This window comes from Larimichthys crocea, chromosome XIII (assembly GCF_000972845.2).
Source record: "Larimichthys crocea isolate SSNF chromosome XIII, L_crocea_2.0, whole genome shotgun sequence".
In the NCBI taxonomy this organism is placed as follows: Eukaryota; Metazoa; Chordata; class Actinopteri; family Sciaenidae; genus Larimichthys; species Larimichthys crocea.
The window spans coordinates 18,218,256-18,241,031 of NC_040023.1; the positions used below are offsets into that span (position 1 = coordinate 18,218,256).

At 41.7% G+C, this 22,776-nt stretch overlaps 2 protein-coding genes across 3 annotated transcripts in view; both read right to left on the reverse strand.

Moving 5' to 3' along the window:
* The window catches only part of hacl1 (2-hydroxyacyl-CoA lyase 1), a 6,541-nt gene extending 1,539 nt beyond the window's left edge, over positions 1 to 5,002 (reverse strand). Inside the window, exons 1-16 of the mRNA XM_019255121.2 lie at positions 4,833 to 5,002; positions 4,571 to 4,675; positions 3,517 to 3,557; positions 3,340 to 3,420; positions 3,159 to 3,231; positions 3,005 to 3,082; positions 2,788 to 2,882; positions 2,591 to 2,703; positions 2,352 to 2,487; positions 1,897 to 2,002; positions 1,685 to 1,768; positions 1,485 to 1,586; positions 1,174 to 1,328; positions 508 to 666; positions 317 to 424; positions 29 to 215 (exon numbers count right to left, since the gene is read on the reverse strand). Of these exons, the coding sequence (XP_019110666.2) occupies positions 29 to 215; positions 317 to 424; positions 508 to 666; positions 1,174 to 1,328; positions 1,485 to 1,586; positions 1,685 to 1,768; positions 1,897 to 2,002; positions 2,352 to 2,487; positions 2,591 to 2,703; positions 2,788 to 2,882; positions 3,005 to 3,082; positions 3,159 to 3,231; positions 3,340 to 3,420; positions 3,517 to 3,557; positions 4,571 to 4,675; positions 4,833 to 4,883 (1,674 nt within the window). The 5' untranslated portion in view covers positions 4,884 to 5,002. The remainder of the gene's footprint in view (positions 1 to 28; positions 216 to 316; positions 425 to 507; positions 667 to 1,173; positions 1,329 to 1,484; positions 1,587 to 1,684; positions 1,769 to 1,896; positions 2,003 to 2,351; positions 2,488 to 2,590; positions 2,704 to 2,787; positions 2,883 to 3,004; positions 3,083 to 3,158; positions 3,232 to 3,339; positions 3,421 to 3,516; positions 3,558 to 4,570; positions 4,676 to 4,832) is intronic.
* A 1,328-nt stretch (positions 5,003 to 6,330) lies between these two features.
* ankrd28b (ankyrin repeat domain 28b) lies at positions 6,331 to 22,440 on the reverse strand. Of its 2 annotated transcripts, none has more exons than XM_019255154.2 (28): positions 18,222 to 18,656; positions 18,009 to 18,092; positions 17,391 to 17,469; positions 16,651 to 16,721; positions 16,347 to 16,547; positions 14,668 to 14,755; positions 14,365 to 14,507; positions 13,848 to 14,060; positions 13,422 to 13,500; positions 13,197 to 13,311; positions 12,907 to 12,989; positions 12,654 to 12,717; positions 12,482 to 12,550; positions 12,239 to 12,379; positions 11,946 to 12,057; positions 11,809 to 11,835; positions 11,370 to 11,444; positions 11,059 to 11,260; positions 10,825 to 10,912; positions 10,613 to 10,730; positions 9,967 to 10,186; positions 9,594 to 9,681; positions 9,414 to 9,497; positions 9,178 to 9,323; positions 8,974 to 9,056; positions 8,752 to 8,834; positions 8,497 to 8,588; positions 6,331 to 7,926 (listed from the first exon to the last, which is right to left on the reverse strand). In XM_019255154.2, the coding sequence occupies exons 1-28, from the start codon at positions 18,291 to 18,293 to the stop codon at positions 7,643 to 7,645; spliced, it is 3,204 nt and encodes a 1,067-aa protein (XP_019110699.1). In that variant the 5' UTR covers positions 18,294 to 18,656; the 3' UTR covers positions 6,331 to 7,642. The 2 variants fall into 2 exon arrangements, with proteins under 2 accessions (XP_019110699.1, XP_010738915.1); XM_010740613.3 differs by lacking the exon at positions 18,222 to 18,656 and adding an exon at positions 22,188 to 22,440 and having other exon boundaries at positions 7,643 to 7,926.
* Positions 22,441 to 22,776: the final 336 nt, after the last annotated feature.

Sequence of the window (22,776 nt, forward strand, 5' to 3'; positions counted from 1 at the left end):
TATATATGTAGTGACAGGTGACAGTTACCTGCTGTTTTCTGTCAGAGGACGGGTCGATAAGGACATTTAGGAGACTCGGTCTCTCCCAGTCACTTAAGCTAAGCTGTAGAGCACTGCGCAGCTCCTCCACCGTCCTCACCAGGAACCCTCGACCTCCAAATGCTGTCATGACCTCATCATAGCGCGCCTCAGGTAGGAGGGTCACCGGTGGGGCTCTGACAAGAAACATGATGACGTAAGATACCTTTCATTCCATCACAGGAAAACATTATAGTGAACATATTATGATGACGATTTGCACAGTGATGTGACTCACATAGAGGTCAGATCACCCATCTTTGCCATTTCTTTCCACGTCTCAGGATCCACTCCGCTGTAAATACCATTGTTATTGACCACAATGATGACCACGGGAAGATTGTACCTGATAAAAAACAAAGTGTAATTTAGTGGAGGTAGGTAGTTTGTTGTGTATATATTGTAAAGAAAGAACCAGAACCATCCTACCTGCACATGGTTTCAACCTCCATACCAGAAAAACCAAAGGCACTGTCTCCTTCCACACAGACTATCCTCTGGCCTTTATTCTCGCTCCTCTCCAAAGTGGCTGCTGCTATAGCAAAGCCAAGGCCTACTCCCATTGTTCCGAATGTGCCAGCATCCAACCTGCGCATAATTAGGATTACCTAACAACAATCTACTAAGATATACAGAAACATAAAAGCTTACTTAAACAATTTGCCAGCAGTGGATCTTTGTGACATTTTATGACTGTAAAATGCAGAAACTGCTCATACAGGATCACACAGAAGAGTTCACAGTTGCCTGATGGTTTGTACTTCTCCATCAGAAATGGGGGAAGTGTGAGATTACCATAGTAGTTCAATGAAAGGATTGCTATTTTTGCAGGGGATTTTTGCAGGGGTCAGCCTGAATTCAGTTCCCAGCCTTGTAAATATCTCTGCTAGTAGTTTCAACAAGGTTGACCTTTAAAAAGGGACACTCCTCAATGTGTATCTAATGACACTGTGTTTTGTTTTGTAACTGTGTGTTACTCTGACTCTTTGCGTTATCACTGTGTTAGTTCAAGCTCTTCGTATAACCCCTTAGAGAATATGCATTTTTGTGTATAGTTGTGTTTTAAGAGCGCTGCTTCAAAGTGACATGTCTTGCCTGTGTCGAGGTAGGTAGTTGTTCAACATGGTGCGTCCAATGTCCATCGTGTTTGCACCCTCACTGACGATGATACAGTCGTGTGGCAGCAGCTGGGAAACGTGATGAAACACTGTGTAGTAGTTCATGGGCACAGTTGACTGAAGAGCGAGCGTCTATGGATGGAGAAAGGGGCAAACATATGGGGAAAATGTATTTTACATACATATATATATATATAAATGATTATATTAAATGCATCACATTAGCATGTGAGAAACTCATAAGCAGTTTTAGTAATCACATCTAGTGATATATCACCCTAAACCCACTTTTGATATTTTTGCATTAGCAGCAATTTTGTCCTTCAGTGTGCTCCACCACTGTGTGCCGGATGGATATTTCCAGCCATCTTTACGGACACACTCCAGGAGCTAAAAGAAAAAAACCCATACATAATCATTTCACACAAACACATCAGGATCTTATAAGGGTCAAAAACGAGTTTGTATGCCGACTGAGTTGACGTTACCTGAATGACAATAGCATTGATGTCTCCCAGGAGAGCAACAGCAGGCCTCACATTGTTCCCCATCTCCTCAGCACAAAGGTCAACCTGCATATCGAGAACAATTGTCTTGTGTTAATACAAATACAATTATTAAGTAAATACACTGTTAAGGGGTCAAAGGCAACATTGATTTTTCCAAAAGTCAAACACACTTGGCTTAGTGATTTCTATACCTGGATGATCTTGACATCAGGGTCAAATCTAGGTGGCAGACCAAAATGCAGGATCCAATTTAGTCTGGCTCCAAGCAGAAGCACAACGTCTGCCTGAAGAAGAGCTCTTGGTACCAGAAACGACGCAGGAGGAGGAGTAGGGGGAGAAAAGGACAAATTGAGTGTTTTTTCTTTTTTCTTTTTCAATTCCCATGAGACACAGTGTGGTAGCAGCAGCAGATTGTACATTGAGACTTCAGATACAGTGAAGCTTGACTTGTGTCACTGCGAAGGAATAGAAAACCCGGCTTTTGGCATAATATGAAGACATGTTTTCATGATATACATTAATTCATAAGTAATGGAGGTTCAGGATGTTTCTTCATATATAGGACCACAATGATAATATTGGCTAAAGTAATTACACTTTACACTTTTTGATTCACAAACATTTTCAAAGTCAAAGGGAGGCTGACCTCGAGCGGGCAGCAGCCACACATTTATGGTGATCATCAGGTAGGACCCCTTTGCCCATAGGGGTGGGCAGAAATGGCAGACCACTCATTTCCACAAACTCTTTCAGGGCAGTTTCTGCTCGGCTATAGGCTGCTCCTGTTGGCACAGTAATACTCATATCGTCATAACTTATCTGTACTCAATGATGGCGAAATCATAGAATCTCTAATAAATCAAGGAGACGTGTTTCTCTTCATACCTTTTCCAATGATGACTAAGGGTCTTTTAGCTGCTTTCAAGACTGAGACGGCTTCAGTGATTGCACTGTGGTCAGCCAGACTCACGGGTGGAGTTGGACAGCAGGACACAACTCTGCAGGAGAAACAGATCCTTTGAATGTCTACACATCCTAAATCACAAAAGTAATACTCTGCAGAAAAGACGACGACAGCTAACCTGACGTTGCTCCTGTCCACTTTAGCATTGACCATGTCTCCTGCAATGTCCACATAACAAGCACCTGGACGCCCATACATGCTTGTGCGAACTGCCTGTGAGCAAGCAAACACGATAAAATCATATTTGTGTTAATGTCATCCAACTCTACAAAATATCTTATGTTGCCTTCTAGGAAGGATCAGGCAGGCAATGTAACAAGAAGCTGTTACATTACCTTCTCTATCACCGAGGGGATGGCCTCCAGGCTGCTGGGTCTAGCAGAGAACTTGCTATAAAGGCGACATGCCTCCACCTGGCAACAAATTAACCAGTGTGTCAGTTTAATGAGGCATCAGTAGGCAAAAATCCACATGAAGGCCGTGCATTACCTGAGGAAACTCCTGAAAGGCTCCTGCTGTTTCCTGGTTTTGATCCGAGGACCCTCCAATAACAACCACTGGCCTGTCACACGTAACATACACTTAATAAACCAGGTCCCACAGGAGCCATGTTACAACTGTACACACACTGCCAGCTGAATAAAAGCAGCATGAGTGTGTTGAATCATACCAGCAGTTCATGTTAGCATTGGCCATTCCACCCAGAGCATGAATGAGTCCAGGTCCAGACACCACCAGACAGGCACCTGGTCTGGATACAAGTAACCACAGGAGACAGCATCATGTTAAGACACAAACTGACACACCGGCTGCTCACATTATTATGTTCAGTTACTGAAAGTCTTACCTCCCTGTGAGGTATCCAATGGTAGATGCTGCATAGCATGCCTGTTGCGTGACAGAATATATCGGGGTACATGAATTATCACGCATCCATGCACAAAATTAAAAAGAAATTTAATTAATGTAGTATTTTGTGAACTATCTGGATTGTACAAGAATTAATAGCATCTAATGCAAAACTTCATGCAGGAATAATATGTTAATTAATGCAACAACAAATTCTGTTTTTGAGTGGTTGATGATGTGTTTCTGCAGCTGAAAGGACAGCAGTGTTTAGCTCAGTTGGCAGAGCATCCGGCCCATGTGCGAAGGCTCAGTCCTTGCTGCTGAAGCCCAGGGTTCGAATCTGACCTGTGGCTCTTTCCCGCATGTCATTCCCCATCTCTCTCTCTCCCCACATTTCCTGTCACCCTTCAGCTGTCTCTATCAAAATAAAGCTTGAAATGGACAAAAAATGATCTTAAAAAAATAAAAATAAAAGGACAGGGCAAAAAACAAAAACTGACCAGTCACAGCAGTGCACATGGTATGATCATAATTAACTAATAATTACTTTTTCATTACTTCATCATGTTTATAGCCCTTTTAAATAAAGTGGTGACTGATTAATGATAATTGTGAATTCACATGCATTAACCATTTATTCCTATGCATATATGATACATAGAGATATTTCTTTAACTCAACTACTGAAATGACATCCAAAATGATGAATGATCTAATTTGCATTTGTAGCTTTTTCCACAACACATAATGCCTAAATATTTAGAAGGAACTGACTTTATTTGAGCATGAAGAAGTCCTGAGTAAATAACAGACTACATGTGCACTGTGATCTTTTTGAGTGCAGACTTACCCATGAAGAAGACATGAACTCAGAAATCATTAATCACAAATATCTTAGTTGCATTAATTAATTAATGTTTTGGTCCTGCATGAAGTCGTGCTGTATACATTCAACTAAATGAATGAATTCATGCTGTTCCATGACAATAATAAGTGCAGGGGTAAACAGCAGTGTAGCACAATGATGATAATAAGTGTAATAAGTGTTTTACCGCTTGTTCGTTGCGCATTCCCACATATCTGATCCCTGCAGCCTGAGCAGCCATGGCCACTTCAATGACAGGAACACCGACTATCCCAAACATGTAGTCCACTTTCTGCAGGGACACAAAACACTGTTTAACAAATCTGAGATCTGAGAGTGCACACAGCAGCTGCATGTCGCTGCATCAAAACTTCAGCTTGACTTGAACTCTGACACACTTTTTTTAAATGTTGCATTTCAGCAGCAGCTTCATACTTCATAGATCTTACCTGAGCCTTTAGAGACTCGGCAATCAGCTGAGCTCCTGTCACCTCGTCCATGGCTCTTCAGAGGCTGTTAGCTATCAACCTGCTGAGATAAAAGTAAAGTCAGAGCTGTCACGAATGTTTCAACCAGCAGCGACACGAAAAACTTTCTGACTCCTGTTTGCTACTCCTGAATGCGCCCCTTTCCTAGCACGTCCGGGTTCGTGGCCAATCACGGGAGCCGCTACATGTGACGTAACCATTACGCTGACGTCTTCTTACTGCCTCACTTGATTAAATATATANAATTATTATCATAACTATCACTCACCGACTTAAAGGGCCAGTGTGATTTAAGGGGCTCTATTTACAGAATATGGCAAATATAAATATGTATAACTATATTTTTATTAGTGTATAAGCACATACAAATAAGAATGTTACCTTAGATTAATCCTTTCATATCTACAAATGCAGCTGGTCTTCCTCCATAGAGTCCGCCATCTCGTCCGGCGTGTGGGATTTAGCGGCACCTAGTGATGAAGGTGCAAACTGCAACCAACTGAATACTCTCCCACGCCTCACCCTCTCCTTCCAAGCAAGGAGGAAAAACTCCAGCTGCTAAATTTGACATAAAAAGCCAAAGGCCATATCTAGATCAGTGTTTGGTTTGTCTGTTCTGGGCTACTGTACAATTGCCGGTTCAACATGGTGGACTCCGTGGAAGTGGACCCGCTCTCAGTGTAGATCGAAAAGGGCTTATTTTAACAAAAACACAATGATTTTTATTTTCAGGTGATTCTACACTAATGGAAACATACTAATAAAATCCATTGCAGCCAATAAATACTACTAAATGTTACACACTGATTCTTTAATAGGGCCTTTAGTGTTTTTTTGCACGTCACAGCTATTGCAGTTTCTCCTTCATGCTAGTAAGGAGAGGGTGAGTTGTAATCAGCAACTACACAGGTAAAGGCCATTAAATCATACACACCGATCCTTTAATTATAATAACTAAAAACATATGCCCTGAAACAAGGCTGCACATACCATTGAATTGAAAAAAAAAGAAAGACACTTGTAATCTGAGAGATAATCAAGGATCAGTAGAAGTAACCTGTGAAGGATTGTGTCCATTTGATAAATATCAGCAGTCAAGGAACCAATAAAAACAGAACAATATATATTAGAGTGCCCTCCTAAAAACATGTAAGGAAATAAAATTACGAGTTTCATTGTTTGGAAATGAGCTGTGAACTGTTAACTCTGTGTTTGATGAACCCGTCACAGCAGTCATTTGTCTTGTCAGAGCATTAAAAACTAAAAGTGTCCGAGTAAGCTCAGACAGTGTGACAGTGTGACAGCATGCACAACACCAGGATCCTGAAACTAAATTTCATTTACACTTGTTTTTCCTACTTTGGCATGTCAAATGGTCAGTAAGAATCAAAACTGCTTTGAGCGTGACATGTATTTAACTGTATTAAAGGCAATACTCCATAAAGACTCATCTTCATTATTAAATAACTCATTTCTTTATTACTCATAAAATATACAGCAATCTCAGTACTGAAAGAACTCATTGGAGCATTGAATTCACAGTCACAATTTCTATATACATGCTAGTTTCATCCCTCTTCAAGAAAAAGCAATGAAAAAGAAAAAAACGAATCTTTTCCGTTCTAATGAAGCTAGCAAATGTATTGTACATATTTCCAGTTAAAAGGATTCAACAGACAGAAAATGGGAAGTCTTGAATCATGGTAGGGTAGAGTGGTTTCTTTTTTTTTAAAGTTAAAGCAAGCAAAACCTGTCAACAAACACTGACTAATATAAGAGCAAAAGTATCATTCAAACAGAAGAAAATCAAACGCTGTCTCGTCATTGGTTTACAGTGTTTCTTCTCACAAAGCTGAGCCTCCGATACCTCAATACTGGATCAGTGCTTCTTAGAAATGTTCATCATTACTTACCTACTGTGCATCACTGTACTCTCACAGCTGCCTCTACAAACCCATCTTTTCTCAGTAACTAATGAAGGCACAAAATGAACACATAAATTAGGAACTGAAAGTACACAAATAATTTATTCTTGAAAGACTAAACCGCAATGGACAGGTCAATATACAAAGGTAAGGTAGATCAACTTAAAAATGACCTGGTGCACATAACAAATGTTTTTTTAAATCACTCAGGTCAGTAAATTTGATTATTTTTTTCTAGAGGATAAGGGGTTTAAGACATGAATATGCGTATATTAAAATTTTGATCTCAAAAAATAAATGATTTTCCCCCTTTATGACTACAGATTGGAAGGACAAGTGCATTCTGACAGATGTAGTGTGCTGTATATCAACCTTCTCTAACTCAAGAAATTTCCAAAAATGAAAAGTGGCTCCTTCCCCCTCCCCTGCTAACTGATAAATCCAAAAAATTCTCAATGTCGTTTACAGTTAAAACTGGGTTAAAATGCATCCATGTCTTTTGGTCCCTGTCGGTTTAGCTCTCTGTGAAGTGCTACCATCCCTCTTCAGCATGTTATTGCTGCACAAAAGTCGCTGTCCGCCCAACAAGTACAGTTTTTAGCACGCAGGAAGTCAGTGTTGGTAAAGCAGCGGTATCAGCTGAAGGACACCTGGTGCCGGATGAGGTCGGGATGAGTGTGGGCCAGCCTGCTTCAACTCTTCCCTCTCTTGCTTGCTCGTATGTGTGGGGGGACTCTTAAGGCTCCTGTGGGGGCTTTTCTCTTCTTCTGCCCTCCCAAGCTGGCGGTGGGTGATTTTTAAGACACAGTGTGTGTGATTATGCATTTATCTCTATCCTCCTGTCCCTCAATACGTCTCTGAGTCTGAGTCATTGAGCTCCTCGTCCTTGTAGAAGCCGTCGTGATGGCTGATGTTGTTGAAGCTGCAGTAGGAGCTGTGCTCGGCGCGCAGCACGGGCAGGCTATCGAAGGTGACGCTCTTGGAGGGGCTGGTGGTGTAGTGGTTAATGGCACTGAAAGGGAGGGTGGGTGCCGGGGTGCAGGGGGACACAGGCATCATGGTGGCCAGGATGAGGGCTAGGCAGTCTGCCACATCTTTGTTGGGGGCACAAGCCAAGGCGGGTGTGTAACCTGAAACAATGAGAGCGTTACTATAAATGTACCTGTGAAATGATTCAGCAGCAATTACACAGTTAAGCAATCAGTCTGTGCATTATGGCTTCAACTAACAATTGTTTTCATTTACTAATTAATCTGCCTATTTTATCTTTAATAATTTGGTCCATTATGTGTCAAAAAATAGTGACAAAATGGCTGTTATAATTTCTGAAAGTGCAAGATTGTGTATTTAAAGTCCAAAGACACTGACACAGTTATTATCATATTCCTGCGTCAAGCCCAATTAGTTGATTATCACAGACTTCTTTAGCTGTTATGTTTCCTCAATGGACATTATCTACAACAGTAGGTGACTGTTTTAAAAGGTTAACAACCAGCTAAAATGTGTCATGTGATATGTTAATTATTTGAACCTGGAGCATAAAAGCAGTGCAATAGCCATTTTTTGCTGTGGGTAAACAATTATTTCTGACCCTGCTGTGCCAATATGCATGTTCAAGCGGCACTTGTTAATGTACTGTAAAAGCCAAAATTATATGAAAGGTGTTGGTACAAAGTAGAAGACAAATAATATAAATTTACCGTTTTCGTCGACTGCGAGAACACTTGCTCCCTTTGCAAGCAGCTCTTGCACCACCACAGTTAAACCATTTCTCGCAGCCACATGTAGAGGCCTTAAAAAAAAAAGATAAAACGGATATGCCGAGCAGCAAGTCAATATTTTACAATTTATATCTCTACATTAATAATTCAAATCCCCACAGTAATCCTTCAACACTAGCGCTCCATTCCGCCACACAGATGCAGCAAAAGACAAGACACTGATGTGATACATACGTCTGTAAGGCGGCGTTAGTGGCATTTATGAGGTTTCTGTCTGTAATCTTCTCCAATATCAACAAGGCACTGGTTTCATGTCCCTGCGGAAAACAGTTATGGAATGATGTATATTAAAAAACATTAAATGCACATTGTTTATTTCAACACATACTTGTGGAGCGTACTGTATATTAGCTGCTACAGAATGTAAGAACAGTGCCACCATAAGGTCGTACCCACCTTACTGCAGGCGAGATGAAGTGCAGTGTTCTTCACAGCATCCTGCAAAGTGAGATCTGCTTTCGCACTGCTCACCAGCAGTTCTAAATAGAGAGCGAGAAGGTGAAACACAGGAAGAACAAAGTTGATTCAATACCGCGCTGATTGTTACATTCTACAATGATGTTTTCCTGTTGGCTGGTAAAAGTAGGGAAGCATTCATACCAACAGCGTTGGTCTGGCCGTTTTCAGCAGCCATCATGAGTGGGGTTTTCCCTGCGGCATCGACACTGTTGACCTGAGAATTGTGACTCAGCAGCAGCTGGAGACACTCTACATGGTCAGTGAAGGCTGCTGCATGGAGCGGGGTCCTGCAAACATACATTAATTATGTGAACTTTTAATTCTGTAGACGAGTTGATTGAGGCTGAACTCGTATGTCTTTATAAGAGTGTGTTTACCGGTTTTTACTGTCTTTGGCATTGACAATGGCAGGGCCTAGAGTGTCTATCAGCATCTCAGCAGCACCTTCGTTGTCATGGATCCTAAAAGAAAAAGAGACAAGAGCACAGTTATTAAATCTGTTGCAGGTTCTGTCCTCACATGCATCGACTGAAACTGAAGACAGCCCGGGAGCTTACACAGCACAGTGGAGGGGGCTGAAAGAATTGCCTTCCGCCTTGTGGAAAACCTCCTGTTCCAGTAAAACCTCCACACACGTATCGTGACCTACAGGAAAGAAAGCACCAAACACATACGCTGTCATCTCAAGGTGCCCACTGTTAGGGCTCTTTTAAAACATTTGGCCTCATCAACAAGGGTCAAAATTCTCCCAATGGGTTGTGCATTTAATATTAAGTTGTCCATGTCCACCATGAATCTACACTTGCTTAATTGCTCCTTTCTATATCTTGGAAGCTTGCCTGTACCTAAGTGCATACATTACTAAAATCAGATGCATATTTCCATAACTAAATTGTATTTAAGGAGGTATTCAAACCCTCATCTCTGTACCATTGTAGCAGGCCCAGTGCAGTGGGGTGTAGCCTTGGTTGTCTGTTAAGACAGGGAGTGTTTCCACTGATTGGGCAGCATGCAGCAGGCCTCCCAGTACCCCAATGTGTCCACACGCTGCTGCCAGGTGGACCGGTGTGCGCCCTTTACAGTCTCGCACCAGGAAGTTGGCGCTGTGCTGAAGCAAGGCCTCCACACATTCCTCATGGCCGGTCACCGCCTGTGGCCAGAAAACAGTAGCCGTTAGTGTTATTAGTGCTGACAGATCATGACATAAACGATTATTCGTGAGAGCTGACTAATGGTTTGGAGTTTAGTCCTTTCACAGACAAATATGCAGTGTTAAACTGAGCTTACAAGTGATTGAGGTGACTATTTCAAAAATGTCTGGCAACATATCAAAAATCTAAACAATCAGAGTGAAAAATGTGAAGGGTAATCTGCTATGTTATGCGTCAATATGGAAAAATCCAATAAACGCGATATGAAGGCTGAGGTGGAAAAAAAAAATTCTATTCAAATGTATTTTGGTCGAGAATACTACACGCAACATAAAAATAGTCATAATTGGGGTGTAAGTATAAACAACTGTCCCACAGCATATATACAGTATGTGTCCGTGTATGAAGTGCTAAGATCTCCTTACTCCTCTATGCAGGGCTGTCCTGCCCCACTTGTCTTTGGCTTCTACATTGGCTCCCTTATTTAGCAGAGAATACACACAATCTGTGTGTCCGCTCAGGACTGACAGCATCAGAGGGGTTCTAGGAGATAACAGACGATAATGTCAGCAATTTTATTTTTAGAACATGAATGAAAAAAATAAATAAAACGACAAAAAAACAAGCTTTAACTCACTGTCCATTCCCATCTTGAATGTCGACTGCACTTTGAAGATCAGCATTTCCAATCAGCAAACGCAAACATTCGGAATGACCGTTAGTAGCTGCAGGGAAAGAATAAACACATCATTAGCACAAAAAAAATCCTAATTCTAAATAAAACAAAACAAGTGGATAAAGCAAAAGTACAGTGAATAATAAAATTTATACCCGATTTATTATATCATATTGTTACAGTCCAGGTCCATACCTGCAGCATGAATGGGGGTCCGCTTCAAGGTGAAGTCTTTGACCAGGATGGAGGCTCCCTGGTTGATTAGGACGTCCACACACTCCACATGGCCCTTAAATGCAGCCAGGTCTAATGGTGTGCGTCCATGGCAGTTTCTTACATCCAGATCCAGCAGAGACTGCACCAAAACCTCCATAGCATGGTGGTGACCGTGGTATGCCTAAAAAAAGATGAATGTGACATGAAGAAGTTAACATAAATAAGCTGGTATTTAAAATAATTCTATAATAAGGATAATAGGATATTTTAAAAAAATAGGCATCACTCACAGCAAGGTGCAGGGGGCTGACGGGCGCTCTGATATCGGAGTCATTCAGGATGTCTGTCCCTGAGGTTTCCATTAACTAAACAAACCATGTGCACAGGTTAGAACCTACTTACTATAATCACCCACTTAGCTGTAAAGCTAAGTACAACAGATATAGATGACTGTGGTTTTCCTCGAAGGAAAAAGATCTTAGAATATATTTACTTTCAAACATGCAGACCAAAACCACCAGAGTGACTAATGTGTTGCTGTCTATATTATTATTATTGTTTGTTCTGAAACATTCACTGGGAGCTATCAGTTTCAGCTTGTTTTCTGATGCAGCAGCTGTCTTTTTGGAAGTGTGTGCTCTACACTGTTTGATTTTTGCCTGTTCCACCAACAAGAAAAAACACAAACATACACAAGTAAAAAAAAAAAACAGTACAAATTTAACTCACCACATCTAGAGGTGTTTCACTTGCAATCTGTAAAAGAGACGAGCAGCAATGCATGAAACATTGTTACATTATAGCAAAATAGAAATAACAGACATGCTGTTTGTTACGTGTCGTGTGCTCTGGAGTGAAGTTCTCACCAGCTCCAGACAGAGGCGATGTCCATACGCTGAGGCATAGTGCACAGCATTGTAGCCCTGATTGTCCCGGATCCCTGGATTTGCATCGTTTCGCAGTAAATATTCCAGGCACCTGCAGACACAACAGGGAGGCTTGTAGTCATGTAAACAGCACTGTCTCTCAGGTCTTAAATTGTTACTGCAGCAGAACCAATGATGCAACTGAGCTTTCGTCCATGAAACCTCTCAAACATCTCCCGCCTCCCACGCAACCACCACACCTCCGCCAAGAAACTAAGAAAAGTGTTACTGACTTTCCATCTGTGTCAGAGGCAGCAGCGTAGTGGAGAGGAGTGCAGCCCCGCTCGTCAAGGTCATTGACGCTGGCCCCGGAGCCCACCAGAGCAAACAGGCACTGGTAGTTACAGTTGGCTGCAGCATAGTGCAGAGGGGTCCTGGAAAAGCAAACACAGCTCAGTTCCCTGCTCATTTTTTAAACCAAGAAACTAGGAGAGCACAAAGTCTTGATCCAAACCAACAATTAAAGTGCTACAAACCTGCCAAAGCTGTCCTTCCTATTAAAGTCTGCTCCCGTGTTGAGGAGAAGATTGAGACATTCCAGGTTTCTGGTGAGGGGGAATTGTTTGAGTTGTTATAGGTCATAACTACTTAAACATCTTAAAGCTTGCAGTTCATACCAAACATACTAGCCAGCTGTCCTAAACTCACCCTCCAGCAGCTGCAGCATGTAAGCAGGTCCTTCCAAAGTCATCAGGAGTATCAATATCAAACCCTGCATCAGAGTAAAGATTATGAGCTACATCCTGCATATAGTACAATACAGATGTACAGTTTTTGGATATCAAAGTCGCAAGCCCTATCAAGAATTTTGACTTATTCATCTGCCATGAACGTTCAAAATGAATCATTCTGTTGAGTTCAGTTAATTCTCTTGTGTCACACAGCACAAAGGGTTGCTCACCTGAAGACAGGAGCTTTCGGCAGCAGTCAGAGAATCCACTGAGAGCAGCCAAATGTAGTGGAAACATACCATGGACCCCTCGTCTGAAAAAGACACAATCATGTTGATTTACCCAGTATGACTAGGTGCTAAACTCAGGGTAGGATATGACTATTAATAGTACAGAATATCAGTATCAGTTACATAACAGACAATGCAGGTCAGCTTTGGAAGGCTTTAAACATGCAGCGCTGCCATGATGTGTAAAGTTGTAACGGTTGCTGAAAAACAGGACAGGCAGGCTGACTTACTTAGCCGTGTCAGCTCTGTTGGTGATGAGGGTGTTGATGAGGAGCTCGTGTCCGTATCGAGCCGCAATGTGCAGTGGTGTGTTTCCATTCTTATCTTCACAGTCAATCTCAGCACCTTCGGAAGAAAAAAACAAAACACAAACTAATCACTTAGCTTGTGTTACACAGAGAAGCAGTTTTAGGTTTTACAGTACAGCGGGAGAGTTTTTTTTAAGAGGAGCTCACCATTTTCAATGATTGCTTGAGACCTAGAAAACCTCCCATGGATGGCTGTCATGTGGAGGGGAGTCTTACCATCTTTACTCTGGAGTGAAACAAAAACATGGTGGTGTCACGGCACAGGTCAGGATCAAGTTTGTTTTCTTAACAACAGGCTTGAAAGGACTATGAGAAGTTATAAAACTGCACTTCTGAAATCTATCAACTGTAGAAAAAAAAAGGGATGTTGCAAGTAAAGTTTTACTTGAATCACATTGACAATTTGGATCCACACACACACGTTTCTGACTCTGGTCAACAAATCTTCTTCAGTTTTTGATTGGTCAATAGTACTGGTGTGATTCTATCTTTTCATGATGAAAGGAGTGCCAGTTATTAAGTAACATCTTTCTCAGCTCATGAGTAATTTTCCAACGTTCTGATTTGACTCACCTTAATGTTGACATCAGCTCCATTGCACACTAGTAGCTCCAGACAGAGCGCGCCGTGGCGAGACGCGGCGGTGAAATGGAGGGGTGCGAAGCCCTTCTCGTTTACCTGGTTGACGTTAGCTCCGCACTCGATGAGCTCGTTCACCACCACGTCTTGACCGTTGTAACAGGCCACGTGGAGGGGCGTGTTGCCATACGCATTGGGCTCATTGATCTAGATGGCAAGATAAATGGAGAGTAGTCATGACACTGCGGTTTCCCCATCAAGACAAAATGGTATTACCCCAAAACCCCACCGGGCACGCTGTTTTGGTCCGTCCTCTACGTGACTTAAAACTCAACAGAACTGGAGCCCGGTGGAATTTGGGGGTTATTCTTTTTACACACAATATAAGACATACAAAGAGCACCAGGACTGGTTATTACATGTTCTCTCCTGATCAGGAGAGCATAAGATGATGAAGATGAAGAAGCAGTGTCTACAGTGTAAAGACTATATGCATGTGGGTGGAACTTACATCCACCCCCAAATCCAGGAGGTATTTCACAACACTTATCATTCCACTGGAGGCTGCTGCATGTAGGGGGGTGTACGATTTCTTATCTTTGCAGGCCACCTCGGCACCGTGAGATGCCAGCAGCTTTACCACTTCTATGTGCCCTGAAGACAAGAAGAGAATAATTTAATTACATGAATATGCTATTAAGATACGATCATGATTTCATTTCATCAGAACAGTATTCATTTGACTTTTAGTTTTGGTGCCGAAGGTTACATCGAAAATTGGAAATGTGATGTAAAAATGTGGCTGATTTATTACCCATGTAAGCTGCCCAGTGGATTGCACGGCGGTCCCTCTTGTCAAAGGCATTGATGTTTGCTCCTCTGGAGAGTAAGAGCCTCACCATCTAACAGCGGCAGCATAGGAAAAAAAAAAAAAGAGCAATCAGGAAATGTATGAAGAGACGCTGCTAATGCAGCTGCCTTTTAGACAGAGTGGCAACTCATAATCATTGTGTATACGTCTGTTTAATGCCTTAACACTAGGCCCAACACAGTGAATCTCTGTTCACTTTGATTTAATGTAACCTCATGAATTAGATAAGCCTCCATGAAGATTTTTAGGGTTGAAAAACTTTTTTAACCTTTGCATATATACTCATTACAGGCACATCAACAAGACAGTATGAAACTGTCCACAGTGTACCTACTGTATTGCTGAACTCAATGCATAGGTTGTTATAAAGTTAAACATAACTGCGTGCCATCATCTCGGCATTTGTTATGTGTTTTACTTGAATATTGCTGTATAACCAAAAGGTTGTCTAAACAGCTTTTTTTGCACTTCATTCGATGACACATTCCCACCATTAAGACAACTCATTTGCACGTGATTATGTGATTGGAATGACTCATTTGCATGCAAGCATGTGATTGGACAAGTGCTGACTGTGCACCTAACGTCCTCGAGTGTGTGACGACAACTTATGACTGATGACTGCATCAGTCCTAATTGATGTGGGGAAAAAAAGAATGTAAACGTGATTGTTTCTTAATAAATTACGTCTGGTTCTTTGGAAAGCAGCTGTTGTTTGTTGAGCTGCAGCTTCTCCAACTGAAACTTGTCTCTGTGTTTAGACTTGTGCAACCCCTCCCAGAAGGCTGAATATTATCACCCTATCAAACATCCAAAATGGAGTGAAAGAATAGAACGTATAGCAAATACTGTATCTATATGCACAGATGCCTTACTGTGGAGTTGGTTTAAAGTATATTTTTCAATACATGTAGCACTAAACACAACAGAGTTTCAAAAAGATAACCAGTGAGAGATAACCAATACTAAAAGAAGGAACAACTGACTACAATGTTCCTCTAGCTAATGCAGTGTGTGTGTGTGTGTGTGTGGCCATCTGTATAATAATGCACAATGTGGTTCCGGCTACGGCTGGCCAGTATATATATATTCAACAGAGCTATATGTGACTGGGTCACCTCATGTTTCTAAAAACAGGTGAAACATAACCATTGTTCACTTGTTCTGTATGGCAATAGTACATATTACAATGGCCATTGTGTTTATGCATATATGAGGCAAGCAGAAACACTTCCTCTCAGTAAAAGGAGAGGATCAGGAGCTTCTACAAACAGCCAGGTAAACACACGCGACACCAAGCTTGGCGTGATGGTTTGCGAACAAAAACTTTGCATATGCGGTACAAGCTCTCTAGAGAGGAGGGTAACACTTAATCCGTCAAAGATAAGCAGCACTGAAGTGGTGATACTTTAGAACACAACAAAGACAAAGCAGACAATCACATGCTCAGCAGCACTTTCCTTTAGAAGTTAGAACAAGTTTTGTTTCTCATAGCAGCTTACACAAATGTACTACCGGTTCTATCCATTAAGGTAAATAAAAATCAATACTTGAGGCATTAAAAGCACTTATTCGAGAACAACTTGCAGCTGAATCAACCAATGCTTTAGGCTTAACGTTACCTCCAGGTGACCGCTGAAGGCTGCATGGTGCAGCGCAGTCCGGCCTGCTCTGTCTGAAACATTCACATTGCTTAGCAGTGGGACGAGGGCTTCAGCGCAGCGTACAGCCTTGTTTGCTGCGGCGATGTGAAGCGGCGTCTGCCAGTTCTTGTCTCGGGCGTTTACGTCTGCAGAGTGTTTCAGCAACACCTGGACGGCCTCCTGCAAGAAGGTGTTGTGTGTAGGTTTTTAGGTCCATGCTGTATAGACTTTTGAAGAGCAGTATGCAACTTTATCCTGGAATCAAATATGAACATTCACATACCTCACTGCAGGAGGCCACAGCCCGGTGGAGAGGAGTGAGCCACTTGTTATCTTTGGCATTTACTCTGGCACCTACAAATCAGAGGACACCAACTCTCAGACTCTGTAAGGTCATGCAGTTACGTGACATTGAGTGCAGCTTTTCAACAAAACAACCTTTTTGACAGCTATAAAGTTCTGTTTTGTAACACCTTTGTCTACATTAGCACGAGAAAAAAGCAGAATGCAAAGGGTGGATGTCAAGGTATTTTACATAATTGAACGCAGATGCACCGTCTAGCCACATATGCATAATAATATTCTAGAGTGTCACATTTGAAATAGATCATTATGCTCCCAGACAGGTTAACACTGGCTACCATTTACCACTTCCTTCATTACCAAGAGAAGAGAAGAGAAACCAGTTTGTCGCCACTTCCTTGTACAGCATGGAGAAGAAAGGTGACGGTGTTTTAGGGATTTTCTTTAAGTGGGTGAACTTGAGTAACCTCCTTCACAAACTGGCATGATGAATTTGGCCGTTTGTCACATATTAACGATAAAAACATTTCAACAAGCTCAAATTGTGACATCTATGACATTACTTCTATGTTTTACTACTATTAATTTCCTAGATCATTTCTCCTGATGTCTGAGAAACACTCAACATTTCTATATTGCTTTCATATAGATTTGCTCTACACTACAAGAATAATATATTTGTTTTTTTTATACGTTCAAGTCCTCTCTTGAAAAACGTACCTGAAAGAATCAGCAGCTCTATAATTTCTGCATCTCCGAGATAAGCAGCAGCATGCAGCGGAGTTCGCTTCTCATTGTCCTATAATAAGTGAACAAAAAGAGAGTTTATACATCCTCAACATGTATTCTTACTTCATACAGGTTAATATGTTCCTGATATGGTGTGACATTAAAACCCCAGTTTGCCGTGTGTTTATTTCTATTTGTTCTTTACCGTTTCTAACATTACAATGCTAGTGATTGGGGAAATAAAATAAAATGACATGCACACTGTCATCATTCATTGGAAAAAGTGGGTTTCACACAAATCCAGTAATTCTAGTTCCCGAGAAACAGAAACAAGTACAAACCAGCCTTATTTTGAAATAAACACCCCCACCAAAGCAGTAATGTTGAGGAATGCAATAAAATAAGCAGAGCCAGATCATGCCTTGGGAACTGTAAAAACAAAAAACTATGTGCTTTTTGTATTCAAAAACTGAAAAGAGTTATACGAGGCCTTTCAAGGACAATTATACATTAGAGGTTTTAAATTCAGTTCTACTGGGATGTTTTATTAAATGTAGCAATAATATGAGGAAACAGATGTAGAGATTAGTGAAAGTCTGTTGGGATTACCTGTGCATTCACATCCTCTTTTTTGAATATGAGCGAGCGTACTTCATCTGGGTCCACATTGAAAATAGCTTTCAGCAAAGCTGGCTGTAAAAGAAAGAGAGTGTGTCAAAAACAACTGAATTTCAAGGCCTTTCTGACTGACATGCAACACTTTCTCAGTCTTGAAACTCCAACAGCGTAAGTCACACTTGCAGGAACAATAACCCTTCAGACCTTGGAGACCTTAGACCTTCGAGAGACTTCAGGATCCTCGTCGTCAAGCACCACAATACACACGCGACTCATTTGCTTAGAGATCACACAATCATGCGTAAGCAGCTAAAAAGTCTCTTTAAAAAAAAAAAAAAACACAGACTGCATCGCTGCAAAGTTTACAGTTGTGGGGAAGGTACTAGAGCGGGCTAGTACTTTCAAATGTACATTTAACAAAATGATGACTCCACAAATGAGGGGATGGCGGAGGCAGATTGTCAGTATTGATACTGACACGTGCTGAGCAGACACTTTCTAATTCTGTTCCGTGTTTACAGTCAAGTCCACATCTATCCCATGGCACAGAGAGAAATATCACAATCCTTAAAATCAATACAAATCCAGCCCTGTGCTCCAGATGACCGATGTGCTGTCCATCTTCACTCTTTCTCCAGACATATTTTTAACTTTAATGACTGTCTCCCAGTGACTGTGTACATCTTCAACGGAGACACAGATAGGAAAAAAAAGAGAAAGCTGCTCTGGTTCACCACATCCAATGTGACAACGGACAAGCCAAACAAAGTTTCCAAAGTTAACCTGAAGTAAAGGAGGAAATTGTTGAAGTTCTTTGTTAAGTCCGACTCTTATGAATCATGCCAATCCTGCCCTGGCTTCTTCAAAAAGTAGTTAAGTTGACTCCACCCTCCTTAGGGGTGTATACACAGGGAAAGTAGTACTGTGAACTTGCCTGGACTGTGCAACCTGAGCAAAATATTGTTTCTGGTATCCATTTTGCATATAAAAAAAAAAAAAAAAGAGAGTACAAGTGTTTAAGATATGCATCTGAAACCACATTCAATATTTAATCCAAGTTTGAACCATGTGGCTGAAGTTATTCATTGTGACACTGTTGCAGCATTTTGCCAACAAATCCTGTAAGACGAGTCTCTCTTCTAACACTTTGCAATACTCAATAGTGAGTTGGAGAACCCCGTGTTCCAACACAGCAGATTTAAACTTGACAGATGTCATCTGGTTGCCCACATTTTCACAACAACTGTCAGCATTATGACAACCTCAAGTGATAGCTTCAACAGCAAGCTGCGGCTGCAACTGCCGACATTTTTACTTTTGACCACCAGCTTGTATAAATCACTCATTTGTTGGTAAAGCACGATTTGGCCACACCATAAATGACAGGTTTGAATCACAAGGGGAGTGAATTTAACTTGACCACGTTCTGGTTCATGTTGGGCGACATAGCCTGACAGAAAGCACCAAGTACAGATGTTTGCTTTTTGTAATTAACCATTGTTACATCTTCATACCTTATCAAATTGATATGGAAACAATGCTGAAACCAATGCACCTATCATCAGTCTTTATAATTAAGTGTGCTAATGGACCTACATGCCTCCAGCTAAACTCCTGCTTCACTCACCTATCTGATCCACCATAACAGCAGCAGAGAGTCTTTGATCAGGCAGTTTTCCACAGCCTGTGGGAGGAGGTTGGCATTGGATGGGGAGAACAGTGAGGGCAGGGGATCCCTTCCAGAGGCTGCAACTGGTTACCCATGAAAGACCCAGATGGAACATTCCTGGCATCCACAAAAACTTAACTCTTCCCTGACTTCAGTTTAAAAAACAAATTAAGCCATTAACGTGGGCTTACAGCTCCCGCCGCAGTTAAATGGGTCTTTTTTTTCCCCACAAGTAGCTAACAGCTGTGAAATGTGGCGATACTTAGACGCTGTGTGTGTCAGGCGGGCTGTTATCGAGCACCTCTATTACATGTGTGCAATCAAAACCTTTGAATGGGCAATGTGCACCCGTGAATCCAAAACAAAACATGGAGACAGAGAAGCAGGGGGAGGCCCTGTTGCCAAATATCAGCAGGTTTTAAAATCACCCGCTGTAACGTTTGGCTGCAATTAAAACCCACATCATCTCTTATCGTCTTAAAAACGGACATATGCACAGTCACGAAGGACGGAGCATGCAGAGCACATTCGTTCATTAAGACTTCATCTCTCATTTAACGCTCCAGGCTGCCCAGCTAGCTAATTAGCTAATGTGCAGCCGTGGAGCTTCGAGGGCTCAGTGTACAAAAAGGCCTCTAGTGTATATGGCCGAGTGTTTCACATCAAATAGAAGAAACTGTCATGCTTCTCAATATATTTCAATGACTCACAACCACACTGTTATCCGGAGTCCTTCAAATAGGACTATAAGCTCGGCTTTGTGGGTTGAACATGGAGCCAAGCACTTTCACCTTTGGCTGACACAAATCATTTGTACTGTATGTCCTGTGTGCAACAAACCACGGGTTGAAACAAGTCGAGAGTCAAACTCTGTAAGCTACTACAGGTTTTAAATGAAATTAAATCTATTGTGGACAATTTGCGATGGACGATGCAAGGTATACAACAGATAACAGAAGCTTCTGTAGCAAATTAGCAGTGGGATTGATGCTCAGTGAGTATTAGGAATAAGCAACCATTGGTCTCTAGGGACCAAGTAGCTTACAGTCATTTAAAAAAAAAAAAAACATAACAATCCGCTCATTCACGCATTATAATGCCCATGAATATCTGCAGGGTGCAACAGTGGTTAGAGTTACTGAGGATAAATTCAGGGCAACAAACAGCCCACTTGTGCGTCTTACACTTTTTTTTTTTTTTTGCACATTTCTGTGTATCTCTCTCTCTCTCACTGTGAAAATCTACATGTTGTTGTTTTCACTTCTACAGTCCTGCATAACCGGGTGTAGGAGATTTTTCTATGCTCGTCTGGCTGCACGACTGTGCACCCTCCTCTCCTCATACACGCCAGCCTAGTTAATACCATCACCATGGAGACAGCTCTTTGGCAGCTCCACTGGCTCACATGAGTCCAGGTACATGATCATCCGAGCACACACACACACACACTCACAAACACACACACACACAATGAAACACGCATGCACGTATACGTTACAAGAATAGTAGGCATATCCAAAACACAGTCCTTAAATGATAAGCTATTCTCGTCTTCACAAGTAGACGAGTAAGCAAGTGTTTAATATAGTTAGAGAGGACATGCGTCTAATACTGTCACACTGCCAGTCACGTCATACATTTATCATAACCATTACACAGCAATTTACCTGCATGCATACCATTCATATAGTGTAAAAGGCTACTTCCTCCAAATGGCTAATAGAACTGGTTTAATCATTACCAGGATATACAAGGGAACAAACACTTGAGGTTTGTGAATACAACTATAACACTGATATAAATGTGCTTTAGGAACAAACACAACACAAAGCCAGGTCCCCACTTCCACAACACAGCTGTGATGTCCTTTAGTTGAGTGAATCAGTGAATTTAAAAAAAGCTACATTTATCATTTTGTGTTTACATGTTATCCGACCTCAAACATCACCAGTTGAGGAAGCTATAACTTAAAAGATGCCACAAACGTTCAGTTGTCACAGTAACGCCACAATCAACAGATCGCTTCGGTTGTTATGGTAATCATCTCACACTACATTACAGAGATTTTAGGGGGGTTGTTATTAAAAAGGAAAGGGTCGTGTCATTGTTTCAGTCTCAACATGCTAACTAGTCACTTCCCAGCTGTGAGCAGCTAGTAGCCTTTCACGCAGGCTCGGGCTAATTGCTGGAGATAAACACAGTATCATTAGCTGGCTACAACTCAACAACCGCTTTGAGCATGTGTCTCGGTGTTAAACGTGATGCTCTCGTTTAAGACTCTTAAAATGTGAATAACCAAAAAAAACAACAAAAAAAAACAGCCTTGCACCTAAGCTTCACCTCTCAGGTGACAATTAAACACGTAGCTTTGAGAGGCAGGGGAAATGCTTCCGTTTAGCTGGAGAAAACTCGGATTACATTCCCGCTGGCGAGTGCTAACGCTTTAGCCTCATCAGTAGCTCAAACTTAAAAGTCCCCGTTTTGGCACAACGCTCACTCACCTGGTCTCGGATTTTGAGAACCACCATATTTCTGGGTTTTTAGCTGTTCTCATGCAGATTCATAAAGGGCTGTTTGTCTCCTTCCTAGTATCAGTGGTCGGGTCTCGGTAGTAGCTCTCCCGCTTGCTCCGCTGGAGGCCTGGCGTGACGCTAGCGTTAGCTCCCTCGCTAGCTCCCTAACCTGATGGCATGGACGCAGAGCAGCAGCGGAAACTCCATAACATTGCCGCCACCGTAGTTCGCCTCCCCCCCAATAAAAGACGCGATTCGATTGGCCCAAACGCGCTGCGCGTCCAAGTAACGGAGTCGGTGATTGGTCGCTCTGTGACAGTCTTGAATATTGCATTTTGTCTCCTATCTTTAATAATTATTGATATTTTATAACGACTCATTTTTAACTATCTAACCGCCTTTCACATTACAAAACAACCACACTGTCCTTTTGAACTAATATACCGAGCTGTGTCGCCCCTGTTGGTAACAGCTGCTTATTATTCTATTTACACGCAGTGAGTCATCTGGAAGTTGCATAAAAAGCGAGAGCCATTTATAGAGACTTCAGGAGAGTCGTTTGGGCATAAATTATTAT

Coding starts and splice junctions, on each gene's coding strand:
- ankrd28b (XM_019255154.2), bottom strand. CDS start 18,293: ATGAGTCGCGTGTGTATTGTGGTGCTTGACGACGAGGATCCTGAAGTC. Junction 13,501..13,847: donor GAGCTGATGTCAACATTAAG/GTGAGTCAAATC, acceptor GTTTCACTCCAG/AGTAAAGATGGTAAGACTCC. Junction 10,731..10,824: donor ATTCAAGATGGGAATGGACA/GTGAGTTAAAGC, acceptor GTTATCTCCTAG/AACCCCTCTGATGCTGTCAG.